This window comes from Lepidochelys kempii, chromosome 7, assembly GCF_965140285.1.
Source record: "Lepidochelys kempii isolate rLepKem1 chromosome 7, rLepKem1.hap1, whole genome shotgun sequence".
NCBI classification, from domain to species: domain Eukaryota; kingdom Metazoa; phylum Chordata; order Testudines; family Cheloniidae; genus Lepidochelys; species Lepidochelys kempii.
The window spans coordinates 105,342,159-105,364,895 of NC_136386.1; the positions used below are offsets into that span (position 1 = coordinate 105,342,159).

The 22,737-nt window shown below is 40.0% G+C and overlaps 1 protein-coding gene across 1 annotated transcript in view; it reads left to right on the forward strand.

The window, feature by feature from the left end:
- CPXM2 (carboxypeptidase X, M14 family member 2) overlaps window positions 1-22,737 on the forward strand; it is a 103,624-nt gene that overhangs the window by 55,099 nt on the left and 25,788 nt on the right. The window contains exons 5-7 of the mRNA XM_073354133.2: window positions 6,532-6,616; window positions 7,276-7,426; window positions 16,676-16,764. Coding sequence (XP_073210234.1) covers window positions 6,532-6,616; window positions 7,276-7,426; window positions 16,676-16,764 — 325 coding nt within the window. The remainder of the gene's footprint in view (window positions 1-6,531; window positions 6,617-7,275; window positions 7,427-16,675; window positions 16,765-22,737) is intronic.

A 22,737-nucleotide genomic window follows, 5' to 3' on the forward strand; every position in this document is an offset into this window, starting at 1 on the left:
TGACGCAGAAGTTCACTTAAATTCCAACATGCTGTTTTTGTCATCCATGTCTATCTATCTATCTATATGTTCAGTGGTGTTGTAGCAGTGTTGGTCTCAGATTATTAGAGATATAAGGTAGGTGAGGTAATATCTTTTACTGGATCAACTTATGTTGGTGAGAGAGACAAGCTTCGAGCTTACACAGAGCTCCTCTTCAGGCCCGAGGAAGACCCACCGTGTCTCTCTCTCGATAAAATGGCATTAATAAGAAGGTGTTGGAAAATTTCAGCCTGGCCTAAAAATCTGTTTTGTCTTGCCACATTTTTTTTTGTTTCAGAGATCTTTGATTGAAAATGCATGCTGTAACAGAGGATGCAAACCTGTTCTTTTCCCATTTTTATTTTCCATTCATTTTTGGTGTTTGTAAAGCAGTTAGATTGGATTATGATGACAGCAAAAGAATAATCTGATCAGCTGGAGCCAATGTAGACAGCATTAAGTCTCCCTTTGTACTGTAGTCTAATCTCCAACATCACCGCTATTTCAGTCCTGAGCCACTGCCAGTAATACTGAATTGTGTTAAACTGTGTGGTAGCTCAGTGAGGTGGACAAGCATCCACTAGGGATTGGGATGAGACCACGAGACTTTTTATTGTTGCTTAGTTAGCTCTTCATCGTTATAGAGATTTACATTACATTTTTATGCGCTTAAGCCCATGTTTAAATAAAACCCCCAAACAGTTACAATTCTGGATCTATGTACTGGCGAGAAAGCAGGCAGATGACAATTTGCTTTCTGTCTCTGTGCCATTTCTGCACCTGGCATTGACTGTATTGGTGTAAACCAGGGTTGAAATGAGCTCTCTCCTGCCATCTGTTGATGAACTTGGGAGAAAGACTCCAGGAGTAGACCATATTTGCATAGACATACCTACTGGGCTTAGGAGATCAGCAGACAGACCTGCTTTACCAGAATGATCACATATAGCTGTTTTAAAATTCACTTAAGTCTTAGATGCAGGGGTAATATTATCCTTAGTGTATGACTATGTACAGCTGAACTGTACTAAGTAGGAACTTAATTGAGAGGAGATCACCCTAACTCGAAGCTCACTCAGTCAGCATGGAGTATTGATGCCAAAGCTCAGTGTAAGGGGATAGGGACAGGGGTTGGTTGGGCACTCTGTTTGTGGAGTCCTACATACCATTTGACCAGCATTTAAAGACAGAAACCAGGAGTCTGATCAGCTCTTAGTGATCACTCGAGCTGAAATCAATGATAAGCTGGTCTGGGGGTTGAGCCTTACACCTGGTGTGGGGATGATGTTGCGGGGAAAGGCAACACAGAGGATGCAGCAAATGGAGCAGCAGTGAGCTTCCCTGTTACCCACTGAGCTGGGCTAAGAGGTGGAACCTCAGAACATGGCATCTTAGCTAGGGGTGGCAACTGCAATGCTGGCAAGCAGCGACAGGTGGCAGCATCGTTCCACCACCCGTTCACGCCCAGGGGCGGGAGGGGGACCCACCTGAATGCACCCCTAGACACAGACAACAAACTGCAAGTGGGGCGGGACTTGAACTGGTTCTGTTGTGTAATGCTGAGAGGAACTCCTAGATATTGAACCTGGCCTTTGATGCTGACAGCACCACCTGGTGTTACATTAGTTATGTTGGGTTGTGCTATGTCTATCAGAGAGAAGGGACGATGAAAAGGACGAGTAAGGAAGTAAGGGCCAGAAGATGAGAGAAAGGAAAGAAGGGGTGCGAGGCTGGGAAATTAGCGAGAGGAAGGAAAGGGAATGGAATTTATAATGTATTAGAAATAGGCACATTATAATGGAGTGGGGCATAGAGGGAGAGGATACCTTATTGTTCTTGTGGCATCAAAGTACTTTAAGATGTAGTCAGTAGGTTTATGGTGTGAATGATAGAATGTTTCCTATTTAAAGAAAGAAAGATGAGTCCAGTGGTCAGAGTGCTAGCCAGCACTATGGGAAACTTGGGTTTTGCTACCTGCTCTGCCACAGACTTCCTGTGTGACCCAGGGCAAGTCAATTAGCCTCTCTGCCTCAATTTCCCATTGTAAAATGGGGATAATAGCACTTTCCTATGTCACAGAGAAGTTGGGAGGTGTTTAGATACAAGAGTAATGGGAGCACCAAAGTACTATAGATGGATAAATTGCATACCATATAGAAACATTAAATAACAACAACAATAAAGAGATCCACCATGCCCAGTACATTTCAATTGTGTTTTGATTTTTGTGTCTGGCTTCTGTGAGATTAATAAAATCTTCACAGAGATAATAAAATCTTCACAACAAAGGCAGAACATTTTTGTCTTTTGTAGATACATTGTTATTACGGAGACAGAACAGTCTGGCAGAAACGACTTAAAAGAAGAAATGTTTTTCGTAGGAAACGTGAATCAAGCTGAATTCTAATAGACCCATCTTTCTTGTCATCTGTAGGTCTTTTTCCTTCATGCCTTTTGGTTTGTGGGAGGGTCATGCAAGCTGCATTTAAATCTATATCTATACTAGAGCATCGTGGAGTAGACACAACAAAACAACATCTACGCCCTTTAATGGCAGACTGTCTACCAACAAGGTTTATACTGTCTGTCCTGTGCACAAAAAATAGCTTGATAGGGAATTCAGTATTTTCATGATGCTTTTATAGGGAATTTCCATGTATTTGGTTTTCATGTATTCACAAGGCAGATAGGTACTCTGATTTAGTATACTACAGGACTATTGTAGATCCAGATATTTGTAGAATTAATTCAACACAGCTTCTCAGCATGTTCTCTGTAAAAGAGCTATAGATGCCAAAAATACTGAAAAGTATTCCTATATTCCCTTTAATGGGAAAGTTCTGTTGTTAAATATTTATACATCTTTATAAAGAGCCTTGAGAAGTTTTGATATGAAGTGCTATTGAAATTGTTATTGTCTTCAAATCTCAATGCTAATGTCTAGTCTAGTGCATGCACTAAATCCTGAAGTAGTCAGTTCAGCAAGGTGAAACAGAGATGTTGCCCAGTGTTTCCTCTACAAAGAGACTCCAGCTGGTTGTGGCAGGATTTCTCAGAGAAAGTAGAGAACAATGCACTATGCATCTGCTCCTGCATTATTTAATTCAAAGGGAGTTTTGCAAACAGTGTCAATAGGAGCCAGATCAATCCACATTGTGGGGGAGAGGGGGTCACTTTCTTGCTCTGAGCAAGAGGAAAGATGTGCTTATTTGTTGCATTTTATCAGATATCTCCTAACCCACAGACCACAGCTAAATGAGGGCCAGATGTGTGGGTTGCCACATTAGCCTGGCTTATCTTCTACCACCAATCCAGTGCAATGCTTTCAAGCTGCACATGTATCTGGGGGTAAGATCTAGCCACATTTGTATTTTAATTGACAGGCTTCATCCTGAGAAGCATGTTACCTGTTATCACTCCCAAGAAGTTACAGGTTCAAGTCTGATCAGTGCCCATTTTCCTTTTGTAGAAATGTGGACACTTACAAGTGTGTGAAGTGAGAAAAATCAAAATGGAGATGGTAACATAAAAAACACTTCCTAAGTCAAGAATATAATTTTAGCCTCCACATGCTTTCTTGTGTCAGCAAAATGAGCTAGTTCCTTTAAAAGAAAATGTTAAGGACCAGAACATTTGCCACGATATCAAAAAAAGAGATGTTTAATACTGTCATAGGCTGGTGGTTTTTACATTCTACATCTGTGCTGCAGTATTATTATAACATTCTCAGTTATATGGAATTTCAGCGGTGATCTGGAATCTGGACATGAAGAAACTCAGTGTTTGATTTATTTTTCCAATACATTTAAAATCAGTTTCTTAAGGAAACCAAGGAATAAGGACGGGATTGTGTAAATAAAATGAGAATGAAAAATAAAAATCAAATAAAAATATTCTGTGGTAGATTGCAGTAGGTGGCAGGAAAGGGAATGATGCCTTTGGATTTGCAATAAAACCTTGCAAATAAATCCTGACCTTTTGGTTATGGATCCTGTCCTTGACAAGTGGCCATGGAGAATAGCAAAAAATAAAAATAAATACCTGTGTGTGTGTGTACATGTGCACATGTGTGTGTGTGTGAACACATTTCAAAGTATGGACTTTGCTCTTGAGCTTTTTTCACTTTTTGACAGTGAAATTTATTTTTCTTGTGTTTTGACAGGGGTTGTCTCCTAAATTCCTCATTTCCATCTCCGCTCGATGTAAATCTGCCTCTGTAAATCTGTAGAATTTATGATCACAGTGGCTTTCCTAGGGCAACCACCACATTATTTCACAAGATCAGGGAAGGAAAGATGCTCCTATAAGTGAACTGAATGTATACAGAGCTCTGAAGTTGCTAGTTATATTGTTTTGTAACATTTTACAGCCAGAAAGACTTGAGATGCCAGCATGGCATTTCTCAGAACTTATATCCTAGTAAATCCCCTGTCTCTAGAGATCCTATATTGAGATACAGAAAATTAATACAGTGTTCTGGGTAGGGCACCTAGATTTTAACAATTATTTAAAAAATACTGTGGTAGCATGTGTATTGTGGGTGCTTTTTCAGCTTTTAAGTACAAAGGCAAAAAGTCCAGTCTCTGATAATATTCAAGATTTTGCCGTTTAAACTAGTAGAAATGGTAAAGTTCAGATTTTTTAAAAGGCTGAATATTAATTCAAAATGCAAATCAATTAACTGGTCTGGAAAATGCTCATGGGAAACAGATTTACAAAGGTGTTTAAAGATGCACATAGGTACCTAATTTACAGAGATCTTTTAAAAAGTCCTGCTGAGAGCCTAATTCTTATTGATTTTCAATGGAAGCCAGGCACCTAACCTGCCTAAGCTCTTTTGAAAATCCCTCTAGGTACCTATATGCATCTGTAGGTGCGTAAGTATTTTTGTAAGTCTGGCCCTAAGTACTTAGACCATCCACAATCTTATTTACTTTAATGAGAATACTCCTGCTAGTAAGATAACTCAGTAGCGGGTAAAGGCCCCACAAGTCATTATATTTTTGCTAGCAAGGGTTGGTTAAATCATTATTTGGGAGGTCACCTCATGATGGAAGAGGGAGGAAAACATCAGTCTCCAGTCTTGCAGAAGTTTGGTGAACATGGGATGAGATTGTTCAGAAGGCTAGAAATGTGGTGAAGCTCCCTCATGCCACCCTGCCTCCCTTACTGCCCACCAACAAACCATAGTACTTCCTAGAATTAGCTAGGGGCTAAATTATGACTTTAGCCCCAGGTAAAGGAGCTGCATGAGCTACATCATCGCAGACATAACCCCAGCCAGGCACTGTGACTCAGACATACGTCTCTGGGAGACGATTCCTTCCCTGATCCACATTGGCTCTTGAACCCAGGAAGGAGGCGCTGGGAAGGAAATAAGTGGCTGCTGCCCTTCAAAGGGTGTAGCTTGCTTCCTTCCTTCCTGACTAGCCCCTCTGGCCCATGAGTAGGGGGGTTGGAGCCAATACTTCACCCTTTCCCTACCCCCCTCTACTATCTCCACTGCACTCACAGTAGGGAGTACCAGAGAATAGGGGCTGTGCTTCATATCAGATTGACCACAGGATCTGGATAGGTCTGATTCACTTGAGTATAGAGGCGGTGGCTTCTTACTCCTCTGTAAACCCCTGATTAGCTGAGTGAGACAAGGGCCATAAGGTAAGAATGGGAGGTCCTGGCCTGTGGCTGGCTTTTAGAAGTAGAGAGAGTCTGGCTGCAGGTGATGAGGAGGGGAGGGCTCCTTAAAAGTTCAAGTCTATGGAGTTTGGACCATATTATTTCTGTTTTTTATTCATATTGCAGTAGTGCCCAAAATCCCCACTTGGCTAGGTCCCCATCCTGCTGTAAGATACTTTTTTGTGAACTGGAGAGTTTGGTTCCTTTCCATCTGCTATGAACCCAACTTCAGGGTTCAGTTCAAATGCCCCTTCTTAAAACACCAAACTTTTCAGGATTCATGCACCTCTAATTTTTGCACCTAGAAATGGAAACAGCCTATAATTAGAAGTAGGATGAGCCACTGAATGGAAATGCTGTTGCTAAAATTCAGGGGATTTTACTCCTAGAGTCTTTATATACTTTTTCATCCTCACTGACAGTAATGATAGGAATTATAAATGTTTTGTGGCTGGGGTGGGCAACATTCATGGATAATGCAAATTCTCTGGAGTTGATGCATAATGCATTCTCTGGAGTTGATGGTTTGGATTAACCATCAAATGTGCTAGAATGTGTTTAGACACTGGGGGAAGGAGAAGGCTGATCCTCTTCCTGGAAACCCAGAACATTATCTTGGTTGTGCTGTTCATTTCCATCTTCTTAGGTTTTTAAATCGTCTGCCAAAACCAGCTCTGCATTTCAGTTCACCAGCCAAATGCTGACATTACTTTGCCAGTTGGGATTTCCATAATTAGCAGGTTTATGGAGTGTTGCTATATTAAACACACTTGCATCAATTTACAAAAAAAAATATACCACAACAAACAACAAAACCCTTTGCCTTCTGTCTAGGAGTGACTGGGTGACATCTTATAAAGTAATGGTGAGCAATGACAGTCATGCATGGATCACTGTCAAAAATGGATCTGGAGATATGGTGAGTACCACAGAACAGGAGAGCCACAAGGAATAGTGGGAAAGCGTTACTTGGGGAAAAAAAGAATCATATTGACTTTTGATATGCCACGTAGTAATATATCTTCTTGAGAGGCTCTGTGAGGCTGAAAGGGGAATGATGTATGTATCCCCCTAGTCCTTCTCATTGTCTGAGTGCTCCTGCCCCAGCTCTGCCATCCCTGACACACTCTGCACTGTAGATCAGCAGGGTATCAGATCTGCAGGGTACCATCTATTATTTTGAAGAACTGGCCCCCTCCCACTCTTTGCACACAGGACGGGATAGATCAGATACAGTGTCCCCTCCATGGGCCAGATCCTTAGCTGGTGTAAATCCATTGATGTAAGTTGAACTACACTGATTTACAGCAGATGAGGATGCCTGCAGAGTGCACATTATTTGAGAGAGGCTGTGGAGAAGATGGGGCTGTGACACTCCCCTTTTCCTCTGGCCCACTAATAATTGAGCTGAGAGCGTATTCTCCCTGAAAAGCAATTATCTCTGGGTTCCCCTCACCTACCTATCAGGGCACAATCTCATTCCACCTTTAAGTTGGATATAGTTCCAGATGTTTTACCAAAGTTTTGGAGAGTCATGTGAACTGAACTTGACGTTTTTGTATGTTTGAATCTGAATAGATTTTTGAAGGAAACAGCGAGAAAGAGATCCCGGTACTCAATGAACTGCCAGTACCAATTGTTGCACGTTATATCCGTATAAACCCTCGGTCATGGTACGAAGAAGGGAGCATCTGTATGAGACTGGAAATCTTAGGCTGCCCCCTGCCAGGTAAGCACAGTTCTCCATTACAATTAGCAGGATTGCCCACAAACTTTGCCAAGACCACATTACTCAGCTCGGAAGGAGTCCTAAAGCCTATCCTGGCATTAATAGCTTTCTCTTGAATGGGCAATCAAAGTTGTGTAAAAGGTAACAGAAATACATTTTACCCAGTTACAGTGATAGTGTCAGTGTAATTCTATTCAATTGCAACAAAAAGATATTTATAACGGACTGTGACAAAGTTCCTCCTCTGCCTTGATGGGTCCTGTGCTTATTGGCGGAGTTGCTCGCCTCAGAGGTTCATGGCAGCCCTCAGTTTGGCCACTTTCATGGCTCAAATCTGCCATTCACTCAGTTAGCCTCATCACTGGGCAGCATGGGGAAAAGGAAGAAGAACAATCCCCGCAGTCTCTGCTGATCCACCTAGTGGATCAGGCAACAGGCCAGAGACCTTCCCCTCTGGTGGAACCCACAATCCAGGTCAACTCCTCCAGTATCAAGTAGGGAGTTGCGGGGGATAGGGGGAACCCGGGCCCGCCCTCTACTCCGGGTTCCAGCCAAGGGCCCTGTGGATTGCAGCTGTCTACAGTGGCTCCTGTAACAGCTGCGTTACAGCTACAACTCCCTGGGCTACTTCCCCATGGCCTCCTCCCAACACCTTCTTTATTCTCACCACAGGACCTTCCTCCTGATGTCTGATAATGCTTGTACTTCTCAGTCTTCCAGTAGTATGCCTTCTCACTCTCAGCTTCTTGCGCCTCTTGCCCCCAGTTCCTCGCACATACCTCACAAACTAAGGTGAGCTCCTTTTAAAACCCAGGTGCCCTGATTAGCCTGCCTGTCTTAATTGATTCTAGCAGCTTCTTGATTGGCTGCAGGTGTTCTAATCAGCCTGTCTGCCTTAATTGTTTCCAGAAAGTTCCTGATTGTTCTGCAACCTTCCCTGTTATCTTATCCAGGGAAAAGGGAACTACTTAATCTGGGGCTAATATATCTGCCTTCTATCACTCTTCTGTAGCCATCTGGCCTGATCTTGTCACATGGACATTATTAATAAACCAAAATTACACATCTGATCTAATGAGGGATTTCTCTTCTGTTCAAGCTGAGGTGCAGATTCATAAACCTTATTGAGTGCACATGTACCAGTGTTAATAGAATGATGCATTGAAAGGCTTACTTGTGAATTGCCTAGAGTCACAGATTTTAAGGCCAGAATGGACCACTGTGATCATCTAGTCTGACTTCCTGCATAAGATAGACTGAAGGACTTCCCTGAATAAATTCCTGCTTCAGGTCTGATAGCTATGCTTGGACTAGAGCATATCTTTTAGGGGGGAAAACCCAACCTGGATTTAAAATTTACCAACTCTTGGTAAATTTTAAATGTTGGCAAATGATTTCATTTTCCTTTAAGATTGTGGAAGTCACACATCCCGAAAGCGAACAAAAGATCTTTTAAATGTTAGATATTTCATTAATCATACTCATGCAAAAAATATCTAGTGCCTCACTAGGTACCACATACAAGGTGGAAACTAAGTCAAAGCCATTCCAGAAAAAGAATGTTCAAAATTTCACAATGCCTCAAGCTTACATCTCAGTTATGGGTTATCATAACGTAGCCTAGTATCAGGCTTATATACAGATACTTGTATGTCGGTGTATATATATATGTAGATCTGTTTGTTCCAGTCTTTTCTACAGGTTTCAACTCCTCATTTTAAATCTTTCATCTGCTTTTTTCTTTGAACTTAAATTCTGGTATTTTGGGGATAGCTCTTCCTTTTTTTTTATGAATAGTATTTTCAGAAATACTAGAAACATAAAGAGAACTGCCTTTCCAGAGCTTATCAATACTACTTTAACTGCTCCTGTTCTGAGACTTGCTGTCTCCACTTCCACTGTTGATGTAGGGTCATCCCACTGATCGAAAGTACAGCAGAAAGAACCCGGTGACTAGCAGAGAGTAATGAGCACCTCAGATTTCCATTTGAAGTATATTCCATGTGGCTTTGGTTAGCGTGTCTATAGGCACATTCTTTACAATACTGGATGTCAGACAGAAGTAAATGAGAAGCTCTTATTATTACCATGGAACCAGAAGCAACTGCACAGGAGGGACAAGCATAGTGTTGACCATGGGATAATGAGGAGGACACTGACACCATGCTGGAGAGCAACATGTGCTACAGGAAAGGTGGAAAGTTCTTACCACCGTTTATTTTGAATTCTGTAAAACTGCATTTGCTTTATTCAAGCCAAAGAAGAAAAGAGGCAAAATGTGGTTCTTTGGAAAGTAAATGTTTTTAGTAATATAATAACTATGTTATAAATACTGGAAAAACTACAATTGACAGGTCAAATTCTGCTCTCCCATCATGAGATAGTTCACAGTAACTCATTTGACTTCAGTGGGTTACAATAATTGATAATGATGTAACTGAGATCAGAATATGACCCATTGTAACCACAAGCTCACCTTCACTTGGGTTGAAGTGACCAAGTTCTGATTTCCTTTCACCTTGGATTAGAATGGAAGCAGTTTCAGGTCCTTACTTATATCCATGTTTCTGCATGTTAGTTGTTCATGGGAGCCATTCTATGCAGTGGCTGGTTTTGTCTGTCTTTGGCATTAAGGCAGGCAGTATCATAGCCGGTGAAAAATACACATTAAATATCGAGGGTTGTTTATTTTTTGAATGTTTGAAAAGGCTTAGGATTTTGATGGGGATTTATACAGTAGGCAATTGGACTGGGTGGAACAACATCTGAACATTTTCAGAATCCCATGTGAATGCCATAACCACTAGGCTAAAGATTACAAGAGGTGTAACTCTGAACTGGTTTCACTGGAAGCAGCGGTAGGCCTCGGTGCATTTGAAAATCCTACCTTTAAATCCTTACCTAAGCACCTAATTATGTTTCCTGATTTCTAGAAGTGTTGAATATCCTCATGCCTCCCATTATATTCCATAAAAAAAGTTTATTCGTGCTTACGGCAATTGGGGGTTGAAATCAAGAAACTTATTTAGGTGCCTAAGGCCAAGAACTTGAATAATAAGAGCTTGAATTTTTCCTTTTAAGTACTTCTTTGAGTTCCTAATAAGTAACCTGATTTTCAAATGTGATGAGCACTAATTTACAGAGGAAGGATAATCACTGGAAGAAAGATTTTTACCTCTCGGGCTGTGGGGCCAATTTAGACAAAATAAGAACCAACACATATCTTCATTCAAAGCTCAAACCAAACATTCAGGAGATGCTAAAAAGTTTAGCTACCTTGAAAATATGTTTACCATTTTATGCATTTCCTGGAAATAGCCAGGACTGGAAACTACAGTATATAGCACTGGAAAACTCATGAGAAAATCTTTCCTTATAAGATCTGTAGTCTGATTTAAGACCAAAGTGGGGAATGATTATCTGAACTGAATCTTTTAAGATTGCTCTCATATTTATCATAAAAATATTCATGTAATACTCATAATATGCATTTTTGTGTATTGTGTATTTTTGTGTAGGATACTTTTGATCAGCCCCTCTTGCTAGAGGGAGGATTAAACTATCCATTATCCCTACTGAAAACTCTACAAACATATTACACACCCATGGAGGTGCTGGCTCAGCAGACATATCAAGTGATTTCCTGTTTTACTGAGGACAAGGCATGTTTATGTGTAGATGGAAAGATGCAAAAAGTCTTTCCTGCAGCAGGAGGATGGTACAACAGTCACTAGCAGAAGAGAAAGGTGATGAAGGCGGCACTGGTTATTTAATTTCCTCCCTGGTTTCCAAAAATGTTGCTACTTAGACAGATACAGACTGACGCATACAATCTTTTTGCAGTTGCCTCAGAGGGATAGATGTGCTTTTCCTTCCAGTCTTTTCTCAAAGGTAACATAAAGCAAAAAGGTTTCAGAGTGGTAGTCGTGTTAGTCTATCAGCAAAAATAACGAAGAGTCCTTGTGGCACCTTAGAGACTAACAAATTTATTTGGGCATAAGCTTTTGTGGGCTAAAACCCACTTCATCAGATGCATAGAGTGAAAAATACAGTAAGAAGAATATATATTATAGCACATGAAAAGATGGGAGTTGCCTTACCAAGTGGGGGTTAGTGCTAACGAACCAATTCAATTAAGGTGGAATTGGCCTATTCTCAACAGTTAGGGTTACCAGATAGCAACTGTGAAAAACCAGGACAGGCAGTGTGGAGGGTAATTGGTGCCTATATAAGAAAAAGTCCCCAAAAACAGGACATCTGGTCACTCTATCAACAGCTGACAAGAAGTTGGTGAATGCCAAGGGAGGGAAAATTATTTTTGTAGTGCTAATGAGGCCAATGCAATCAAGGTGGCCCATTTCCAGCAGTTGACAAGAAGGCGTGAGTATCAGCAGAGGGAAAATTTCTTTTGTAGTGACCCATCCACTCCCAGTTTTTATTAAGGCCTAATTTGATGGTGTCCAGTTTGCAAATTAATTCCAGTTCTGCAGTTTCTCGTTGGAGTCTGTTTCTGAAGTTTTTTTGTTGAAGAATTGCCACATTTAAGTCTATTATTGAGTGTCCAGGGAGATTAAAGTGTTCTCCTACTGGTTTTTGAATGTTACAAATTCTTGATGTCTGATTTGTGTCCATTTATTCTTTTGCATAGAGACTGTCTGGTTTGGCCAATGTGCATGGCAGAGGGGCATTGCTGGCACATGATGGCATATATCACATTGGTAGATGTGCAGGTGAACGAGCCCCTGATGGTGTGGCTGATGTGATTAGGTCCTATGATGGTGTCTCTTGAATAGATATGTGGACAGAGTTGGCAACGGGGTTTGTTGCAGGGATTGGTTCCTAGGTTAGTGGTTTTGTTGGGTGGTGTGTAGTTGCTGGTGAGTATTTGCTTCAGGTTTCAGGGGTTGTCTGTAAGCAAGGACTGGCCTGTCTCCCAGGGTCTGTGAGAGTGAGGGATTGTCCTTCAGGATAGGTTGCAGATCCTTGATGATGCGCTGGAGAGGTTTGAGTTGGGGGCTGTAGGTGACGGCTAGTGGCGTTCTGTGATTTTCTTTGTTGGGCGTGTCTTGTAGTAGGTGACTTCTGGGTACCCTTCTGGCTCTGTAATAAAGCAGAAAGAAGCTGGATATGATCAAAAATACCCAAATATTGGAGGAGACAAAAATTAAATTGAGGTTTTCGTCTATTTACTATGTCAGAGAATGATCACCCCAATAGATGATTCTTTTAATAGAATAAATTCATTGCATGATATAATTTTCAGAATTCTTGCAAGTTGATCCAAGAGGTAAAAATAACTTAAACTACCATAAGTACAAGTGTATAACCTGTTTGATGGCATGTTCTCTTTTGCAGTGGTTGCTTCATTCAGTAGCTTGAAACAGTCACAGAACATTTCTTGCTCGATTGTTTGTTTCTTAAGTCTACCAGTGGATTCACTATGTGCCATATTATAACTCAAACCCATACCCTACTGATGAGCAGTCATCTACACAAGCAGTTCCAATTACTTCAGTGGGATTACTTATGAGAGTAACTGCTCACTGTGGGGTCACAATCTGGCCCTTTGTGTTTTAATTTTATCCTTGTGGAGCCAAAGCCTGAAGTTTTTACTTAGGCAAATTCAAATGAGCTTTTCTGGAAATTTTTGCCTACGTAAGGGCTGCATCAAAATAAGTCTAAATTCAATAGGACTTGGGTGTAGTCTATGTAGTATATCCCTATATATTCACCAAGGGAGATGTATATCAGCACAGACTAATATAATAGTTACCCTCAGAATGGTTCCTTCCACCTTTTCATTGTTACATAAAATATTGTTATGAGCAAGTACTCCCTATTCTTAGAATGGGGAAAGTTGCTAGAAACCGTAACATTTCTAGAATCAGAATAAACTTTAAACATGCTTATTATTAACAGTTAAAAGAAAACTTTTGAAAGAGGATGGCTGTGGAGTGGTGCCTCAGTTCTTAGGGTGACTATACATCTCATTTTGGCTGGGACAGTCCCTTTTTAACCCCTGTCCCGGACGTCCTGACTTTTTGGCAAAACTAGGCATTTGTCCCGTTTGCTCTTGCCGGCTGATGACCAGTTGGCAAGAGCAAACAGGACAAATGCCCAATTCTGCCAAAAAGGTGGGGCATACTCCTCTAATGGGATATGGAGGAATGTTTGGGGGGGGGGCGGGGAGGGAGAGCGGCAACGCTAGCCACACACAGCAGAGCTCGGGCGAGTGGCAACACCAGGCAGCTTGAGTCAGCCCCGTGCAGGGATTGCGGGGTGGGGGGCTTGGGACAGATCTGTATGGGGGCTCGAGTGAGCAGCTCGGGCCAGCCCCACATGGTGTCCAATTTTTACTTTGAGAAATATGGTCACCCTATTGATTCTTCTCTGGTGTATGCTGGTTTTACACCATTGTCATTCAATTGAATTAACTGGAGTTACTCCTGACTTATAGTGGTGGAAATGAGAGAAGAATCTGCACAATATATCTAAAGAGTGTGATTTCCCTGTTGATTTAAAGTGTCATGGTAACATTCAGAAATGTAATGAAATAGAACATGTGAAAAGAAACATGATTTATTCTGGTGGCTGTCTGTACATTTCTTCAAGATGTGTTTAATGTCCATTATATGTTTAATTCGCTGGAGAGAGGTCAAACTTATGCATATTCATTGGGAACAGGGTGCACATCCCCAATCAGTAATTCTGAGATTTTCAAAGCTGTCTAAGGGATTTAGGCACTATCTTCCTTTAATTTTAATAGGAGGTATGTCTAAATCTTTTAGACTGCATTGAACATCTCAGCCAGAGCACTCTATAATGGACAACTTTTCTAATAGGACAAACAAAAAGCAAACTGCAGAAGCTCTTTGGCACTATAGTGTGAGTACAGGTTTCAAACAGCAAACTCCATGAGAAGTTCAACTTTGTAGAAGTCACGATGAAGTTGAGACAATGCGATATTAGGATGAGTGCAAATTCTGTGAATTAAAAAAAGAGAATCCTTATCATTTGGTCATGTTAGTTTCTTTGAGAGTGATGATTTCACCCTCCCATCTTTGTGAGACTGTCTTCATACACAGCATTTCATATCAAACCCTAGAGAACACTAGAAACGTTAAAAAAATATATTACTGGTCTCTGCTTATCATTATTATTATTTATACTATGGTAGCACCTAGGAACCCCATTCAAGGTTCAGGGCCCTATTGTGCTAAGTGTGATACAGACATGTAACAAAGAGACAGTCCTTGCCCCAGAGACCTACAGTCTTCATGACAGGATACAATAGGAGACAAATCTAACAAATAGGGTGGGGCAGAGTGGGAGGATGCCAGAGCTGAGCAGAAAGTTACAAGTATTTGTGTTATAAAAGTAGTTTAGATTTATGGAAACCCCTCAATGTTCTTGTGCTGAGAAGAAATTAGATATTGCGGAGATGATTTCTTTCTCTCTCTGTCTCATACACATACTTTTATAGAATTGGAGATGGAAAAGGTCATGTGTCCATCCCCCTGCCAGTGCAATTGATTTCTGTATTTTACCCAATCTAGTTTCACTTTGGGAGGGGTAGAGGTAGGAGGATATCAGAAACTATTCTTTCAAAGTACCTTTGCCAGCCAGTTTATAAATTAGCTGTGGTGCTGGCTTAAATGGAAGTTGACAGTGGAAAAAAATCAATACATTCTTTTGAATTCATCGTAATCATACAGACTTTCAGGGTGTCTTTTTCCTGTAAGGGGGGGGATTGTTTGAAATGATGCCAGGAATGAATACGTAATTGAAATGCTCCAGTGGTTTTAGCTGCATGGGGTCTTATTTTCTGTTTGCATGATGGTAAACAGTTGTTGCCAAGGTGGACTTAATGTACAGCAGATGAGAGTGGGTTTTTGGTTGGTTGGGTTTTTTTTTTGGTGTTTTGTTTTTTGTCTTCTGCATTTTGCTCTATAATTTCCTAATCTATATTCCTGCTGCAACAGCAACATCAATGGTCAAAACAGACTGACAATAGAGTTAATGTTTGTTCACAAGAGATCTTAGATTGTGCACATTTTAGAAGTAGAGCCAGAGGTCCAATACTCCCTTTGTAGGAGTGTTTTCATTTTCAGGGATTTCAGTGGAAGTGGGAGGTCCCATTTATTGCCTCTTTTTGGTTTGGAAGCTTTACTGAAGCTTTCATAGTTATGTTCTAACAACAGCACCAGAGCAAATTCTTAAAGTATCTCAGCACTGCTGATGTAGACTAGAACATGAAAGTGCAGAACAGAATAAGAATGAAAAATAATCCCTGGTGTGGGTGAAAAACTCAGTTAACATTTCAGAAATGTCCAGAAATGGTGGTTCAGGTTCACTGCTTGGAATGAGCAAAAGCTGGAGTTGGGAGTGTTTCTGATTTTTTCCTAACTGGTTTGCTCATCCAACCATATTCTTTAGCTGAATTGCCAGTGCACTCTCCTGGAAAGGCAAGAAAGCACAGGTTTTTGTTCCACCTCCATCTTCTCACTTGACACTAATTATTAATTGTCATCTTGTTGGTTTAATTAGATATGTGATGGCCTGCCTTCCTCTGAGAAATGTTTTCATGGAACACCTCACACAGAATAAATTATATCCACATGGTAAAGAAAACAGTCCGTTAATTTTAAATTAAAAAGCCCAAAAAATTATGCAGTGAGTTTAAGAAAATACTTAACTAGAAATAATTCTTACTACCAAAAGTGGGTCCATTATTTGTTCGGCCCAATATTTTGCAGGCAGTGCATAATCTCTGAAAATGCTCATCAATAACAACAAATAGCTACTGGTTCTCTACAGTAACTAATTATTCTAGTAGAAACATAGCATTTGCTGGGGCCGCTTTTCCCTCTGAAGTGGTGTTTCCATTCTTTCTTAAATCCATCAGACTGATGCCTTGATCATTTTCTAGTGTCTTTTGCCCTTTTACAAAGCATTAGAATGTGTTTTTTGCTTTTCCTATTACAGTTTAGTTGTTAATGCAGCACAAATGTCTCAGTTACCGTAAGCTTGCTGCCTACTTGGTCCTATTGGGTTTAATGAGTTGATTTATACGGTAATTAGTAATATTTCAAAGCTGCTGTTTGTTTACTTCAGCTACTTAAAAGAGTCTTGATTAAACGTGAGTAGGAGAGTGGCATTCAGAGTAAAACACTTTCTCTCCATGCTCGGCATCTTTCCCTTTGGGAACGGTTAATAAATATGTGCAATTTTTAAAATTTCTTTTCTCAGACCCAAATAATTATTATCACAGAAGAAATGAAATGACAACCACAGATGATCTTGATTTTAAACACCACAACTACAAAGAAATGAGACAGGTAGGCCACAGAGAATGCAATTTCAGTTCTGGCATGTGTATATGTGGGGTGGGTGTTGGCGTGGGTGTTGGGGTCCTTATTTTAGGTAGTTGAGCTCTGTCGGCCCCTAGATTTTGTAGAGTATACTAGGGGAAAGGTGAACTTATGGGCAGTTGAGAACTGTGTGTTTTCCAAATCTATCCTAACTGCAGATAAGTCTTTTCCAAAATTGCCTCTGCCAAGTTATTCTGTGAGGGCTTACAAAGGAAATTCAATGTCCATCAACAGAACTTGATATTTTTCATTTATTACTTTTGGGCAGAATGTTGGGGTGTGTTATAAACCATTACAGGAAATAAATTCTAGACCTCAGAAAGCAAGTTTATTTTTTTATGGTAACCTACTTTAAAAGGCACATGGATTTTTCCTAACAATGCATGTTTTAGCCATATGGTAGATCCAGAGCTCTCTGAGGTCAGTAGGAGCCTTTTCATTGATTTCAATAGACAGTGGATCAGCCTGCTAATATTTCCATCCAGTGTCATGTTTATACATCTGTTATACAAATATATATTTAAGGACTTGTACTAATATTTTGGAGTTATTTAAGCTGAGCATTTTCCTCTCAAATGCCACAGGGAAAACATTAACAAAGAGTAATGAGTGGAAGGTGCAAGAGAAGGATATTTACACTTTGTCACTAGGTGTGCATTGAAGGAGGTATTTTATGGAGAGATATACAAAATAAAATGTTATAAATCTGGAAAGATTATTTACAAATCAGAGCTTTATCATGTTACAGTTTCAGCTGTGAACATACTGTCTTACCTGGATTTGTGCATTGGTGCGCTATATTCTAAAATTTTTGTAAGTTCACATCGGTATGAACACCGCATGCTAAAGAAGATTTGATTTTTCTTTCTATTGCTATAGTGACTTTATAACATCAAAATGGCTTTTGAAACTTTACATTTAACATTTATGTGACATTTGCAGCTTTAAAATTGGCATTTAATGTACAGGACTTTGAAATGTCAATGTGTTTTTAAACTTGTCTCTTGATGAAAAAAATCTATCTGGTCACAAAAACAAATGCTGTAATATATGGCTAAAAGTTTCAGTTTCTTTCTTTGTCAACCTTCCAGCCAATCCTAACAGGTTTCTCCACGGTGGTGGTGGCGGCATGTACCCATGCATGTTATTCCAACAGTCTGCTCTTGTGAATATCTGGAGTGCTGAACATTGCAATATGCTCATTCCTTGATAGCGCACCAAGAGTTCTTGAGTAACAGAATTGTGGCATATTTTAATGTATTGTGCGATTATATGAATAAAACAGAGAGGCAGGGTCAGATTCCTTACTTGGTTACCCCAGTGCAAATCTACAGTAACTCAGCTGAAATCAAAGGAGTTATTTGGGATTAATACCGCTGTAGATGCAAATAAAAATTGACTCCGGGATGAGGGACATCACGATAGGTACCAGCAGGCTCATACCATGTAAATGACCATGAACCAAAAGAAAGCTAATACTGTCAGTCTAATTTTAGACTCACCATCCTTAATTATCTCCTTTAATTCAAGTGCGGGGTGGGGGGGGATCTAGATTTATATCACCCCAGATATAGGTCTGGGATGTGCTAAAAAATATTTCTTCCTGTCTTGCTCTTCAAATATAAAAATAATATGCTTGGACTTGAAGTATGTGAATCATTATCTGAGTGCTGAATCTTCAGTGTATTTATACTGCATGAGTCATCATTCATTTTTATTGAGCAATTGTGTTCTGAGTCACACGTTTAGTTCACTAGAGATTTCATGGCCTATATTTCTTGCACAAAGGTTAGACAAGTAGAAACTTAATTGGCATAATTAGTGTCAAGAACAATAAATGTAAATGCATTTTAGATACTAATTGCACAAAACAGGTTGGTCAGGTTTGAAATATCTTTGAAAAACAGCTTAAAAATAATTATTTCCCTGGTTCTTCTATAAGGAGAAAATCAAGCTGCGGTTAAACAATGGTAAGGGCTGTGAACTGGACAGCTGTGATCTGTGTCCTTTGCCGTGCTTTCTCAAGTTGTGTGCTTCTATGTAGTAGTAGCTCGTTTTGTAGCACTCTTGTCATTGGGCAGATGGTTCAGGGTATGATTGGAGGAGATCTAATATCACTGCAACATATCTTTGGTGACACTAGAGAATTTAATCATTATCTTTGAGTCTTTAAACAGACAGCCTGGCACAACAGCTTTAAGAGACATGTAGGTTTCCCCTTGTGTTCACTGTGCAATTTATTAATGACAGCTTTGTTAACTACTTCACTTCTGACCATGTTAGAAGAGATAAATAACGAATGTGTTTTCCACTCTGGTTGTTTATCATAGACACTGGAGAGGGACTGGCAGAAAGTGCTTCATGGACCACATTTTGGGAACCACTATCCTAGGCTTCAATCCATAAGCTATGGATTTACAAAAGGCAGGGAATTTTACCCCAAGTGCATTCAAAGCTCTCTGTGAAATCAGTGTGAACATTCTCCATGCATCTGAGAGCGGGGTTTAGCCTACAGTCTAAAAAGTATGTTCATGTTACATTCATGTTTGTACATGAGCATGTTAGAATGATTTGAAAAAGAATGCACTCCCCAGGATAATTTAGGGAATGGGCATTTGATCACACATGGATGCCTGCAAATAGGATCATGAAGGCAAAACTCTTCTGCTAAACCAAACCCCTAACTACACTCAAGGCAGATGAAACTTCAGATGATTTGGGAGTAGATACTTTTTATTTCCAGCAAATATTTTTCACAGCATTTTGTGCATTGTGAAGAGAGAGGGTCCTGAACCAAAACCAGGAATCCAAACATCCCTAAACTTCAGAAAAGTTCAGATCCCAAATCTGGGCCCTGTCTCTATAATGGACTAAAACAAATGCTCAGGGCCTCATTTTTGTCTGGAAAATATTACCTGATTTCAGTGGGAGTTACTTGTATCCTCTGGGAGAGAGAAGCAGGCCCCGAGCAGCCCTGAACTTTGAGAAAGTTGATCCAGTGTTTCAGCTCAGGCCCATCTTTAATTATGGAGGTGGTATGATGATGATATTGAAAATTCCTCTGAATTCAGCAGGACTGTGTATGTTACCAATAGAACAGCTCCACTGGAGGGTGAAATACAACCAGGTCTGGAGGCTCAGAGCAAGGTCCACCACACCCCCTAGGCCCCACCTTAGGGCTGTGTGGAAAGGGTCAGTCCTGCTGTTCCGAGAGTCTTGTAGCCCTCAGATACAACTGAGGTGGTTTCTGCATTAGCCCCCAAAAGTCCAGTGAATGAAGGGGCTCTGTACTTAGGCCTGGGAAGGAACGACAGGACTGGTCCCTCAGTGGATCCAGTGGTCCAAAACCCCTTCATAGAGTGCATGAAATGGCAGTGGTCACTATTCAAGTCCATAGGCCAGAAGAGCATTTTCAGCTGAGCTGTATTGCAGTCCTACTCCTTCCTCAAAGATTGGGTGGCCAGGTAGTTCTGGACTCAAAACAGATTCCCTTTGTGTGAGAAGGGGAGAATCACATCCTCAGAGCCCAGTCCAATGGGCAGAATTTATGCAGTTTTCCCAGTGTGTTAATAGAGTAAATAATTGCTGATTACAAACAAATAATAATTGTCAATTAGCAAAATTGCTCCTGGAAATGCTTTATAACCCTGCTGGTTGTTAATAACACTCAGACTGCATATTACCATAGATTGTCTTTGACAGTTTGTGCAGGCAGAAGGAAAAAGCTGTCTGAGCTTTCAGATGGCCTATTGTGCAATTTATATTGTAGATAGGAAAGAAAAAGGAGTATGAAAACATGTTCATTCATATCCCTTATTCAGTACCATTACCCCATCCGTGGAAGACCTTGCAGTGCCAAAGAGCCAATGGCAATTGTTAAGGAGAGAGAGTAACACAGAATACTTTGGTTGTGAGGATTATTTTGGAACACTGTTTATTCTTTATAAAATTCCACGGTGAGGGGCTGACTCAGTTTTAAGAGTAAAAAATTGTAAAAGTTACTCCACAATTAGCGTCATGTGCTCCACGTTTAAATATAGACTGAATTTTTATTCCCAGTTTATAAACTCCTTAACATTTGAGTTTATATGGAAACATGAACTATCTTCATTATACCTGCACTGCTGGGCTCTGTTAGAATACTAAGAGATAATGAAAAATGTAATGCATGATACACCTAGGCCCCAATTCAAAAATTAAGCATGTTGTTCATTAAAGTAATGAAAATATTCCCATTGATTTCAGTCCCCAGTTGAAAGGCCTGATCCCAAGGCATACTGAAGTTAGTAGAAATATTCCCATTGACTCCAATAGGTCTGGATCAGGCTTACGGTGCTCTCCTGAATAAGAATAAACTTAAGTTCTTAAGTGCTTTCCTGATTTGGAGCCCAAGATACTATAGTGATAGGCATGTTTGAGATGCTTCAGCTCTCTTCCCCTAGTCCTTCAAGGGGCTCTGCATTGCTCAGAGGCCTGTTCCCACATGGAAATGGAAAATGGTGCAAGGCTCTGCCCATGTGGAGTTTTTTGCAGAATCAAAGCCTAAGTAAGAACTGATATGGATAGCTATGAGTCAAATACATTTTTTCATTTCATTATCTATAAATTAGAGAAAGGGAATTCCATCCTGCTATAATAGAGCTCCTTTCATGTTTCACAATGGCTATACATTTTACTCATTTGGCTTTGTATGGTAGATAATTCAAGATAAAAATGATTTGCTTTGTGCAGTAAATACATGTTTCTGGTCCAGTGTCCTTTTGACCATGAATTTTGAGACTACCATCAGAAGAACAGTCACTTAACCAAAATATTGGAAAGTTTTAAAAATTATTCTAATTTTAAATATGCATTTTTAGTTGGAATAACAAACATATTCAGGTGATATATTCTAAATGATTAGAACAGAGGATAATGAGTTATCAATATACAAAGTAAGACCAAATGAAAGAATAAATGAAAAAAATAGAGGAGTGGGAAAAGGAGGAGGATGGGGTAGGGGAGAGAAAAGTGATAGGGAGGTCATGATTAATCAAAAAATGGTTCTAGTTTTATTCCATTCATTATGGGTAAGGGAAGTTCCTTATAATTATTTTTCACTTTAATTATCAAAAAGTGACCCTTCAAATGTAAACTCATACTTAAACAGGAACTTGCATAAGAGGGTCCCCAAAAACTGCTGACCGGATATCCTCAAACAAAGAAAAATTGATGTCTGTGCCAAGATAGGTAGGTGAGCCAATATTAGTGTTACTAATCAGCTTATTACACCTACAAGTTGTGCACACAGCTAGCCTATGGATTCACATGCTCTTATTACTGGTAACTCATCCTCCCTTCCTCCCCTGCTATCATTGTTTCATCCACCCTCTATATCTTTTAGATGATAAGCCCTTGGAGGCAGTGACAGTCTTGTGTTTTGCTAATTGTTTATACAGCACCTACAATGATGGGGTCCTGACCTAGCTGAGGCATTTAGAAGCTACTGTGATATCAAAACATTAACGGTGGTGGTGGTGGTGATGATGATAGTAATAAAGGAATTTGTCTTAAATTAAGATGGTGGGAGTGTCATTCTGCATTGCAATTTCCAGATGAGGATGGACTTTATATTGCTGAAGAAAGTTGTTCTTTTATTTGTAAAATTGGTCTGTATGTTTAGCGAACGTACAAAAATATCACATCATTTAGTCTATTTGCAATGTGATTATATATAGAACTGCACTCTTTTGTGGGTGGAATTTTGGTGATGTTTTCACCAATGTGAATTGTGTTTTCCCCTTAGATTTGCTAAATTGGAGCCTGGGTACTGGACATATCTAATTATTGCGTTCCTAAAATCGTCAGCCCTGTTGTCATCCAGTATTGTTTCTAAATTAATGCTGTGCGAACAAAGTTATGTTATGCTACAATACTTGCTCAGTAGGGTATGTAAAATCT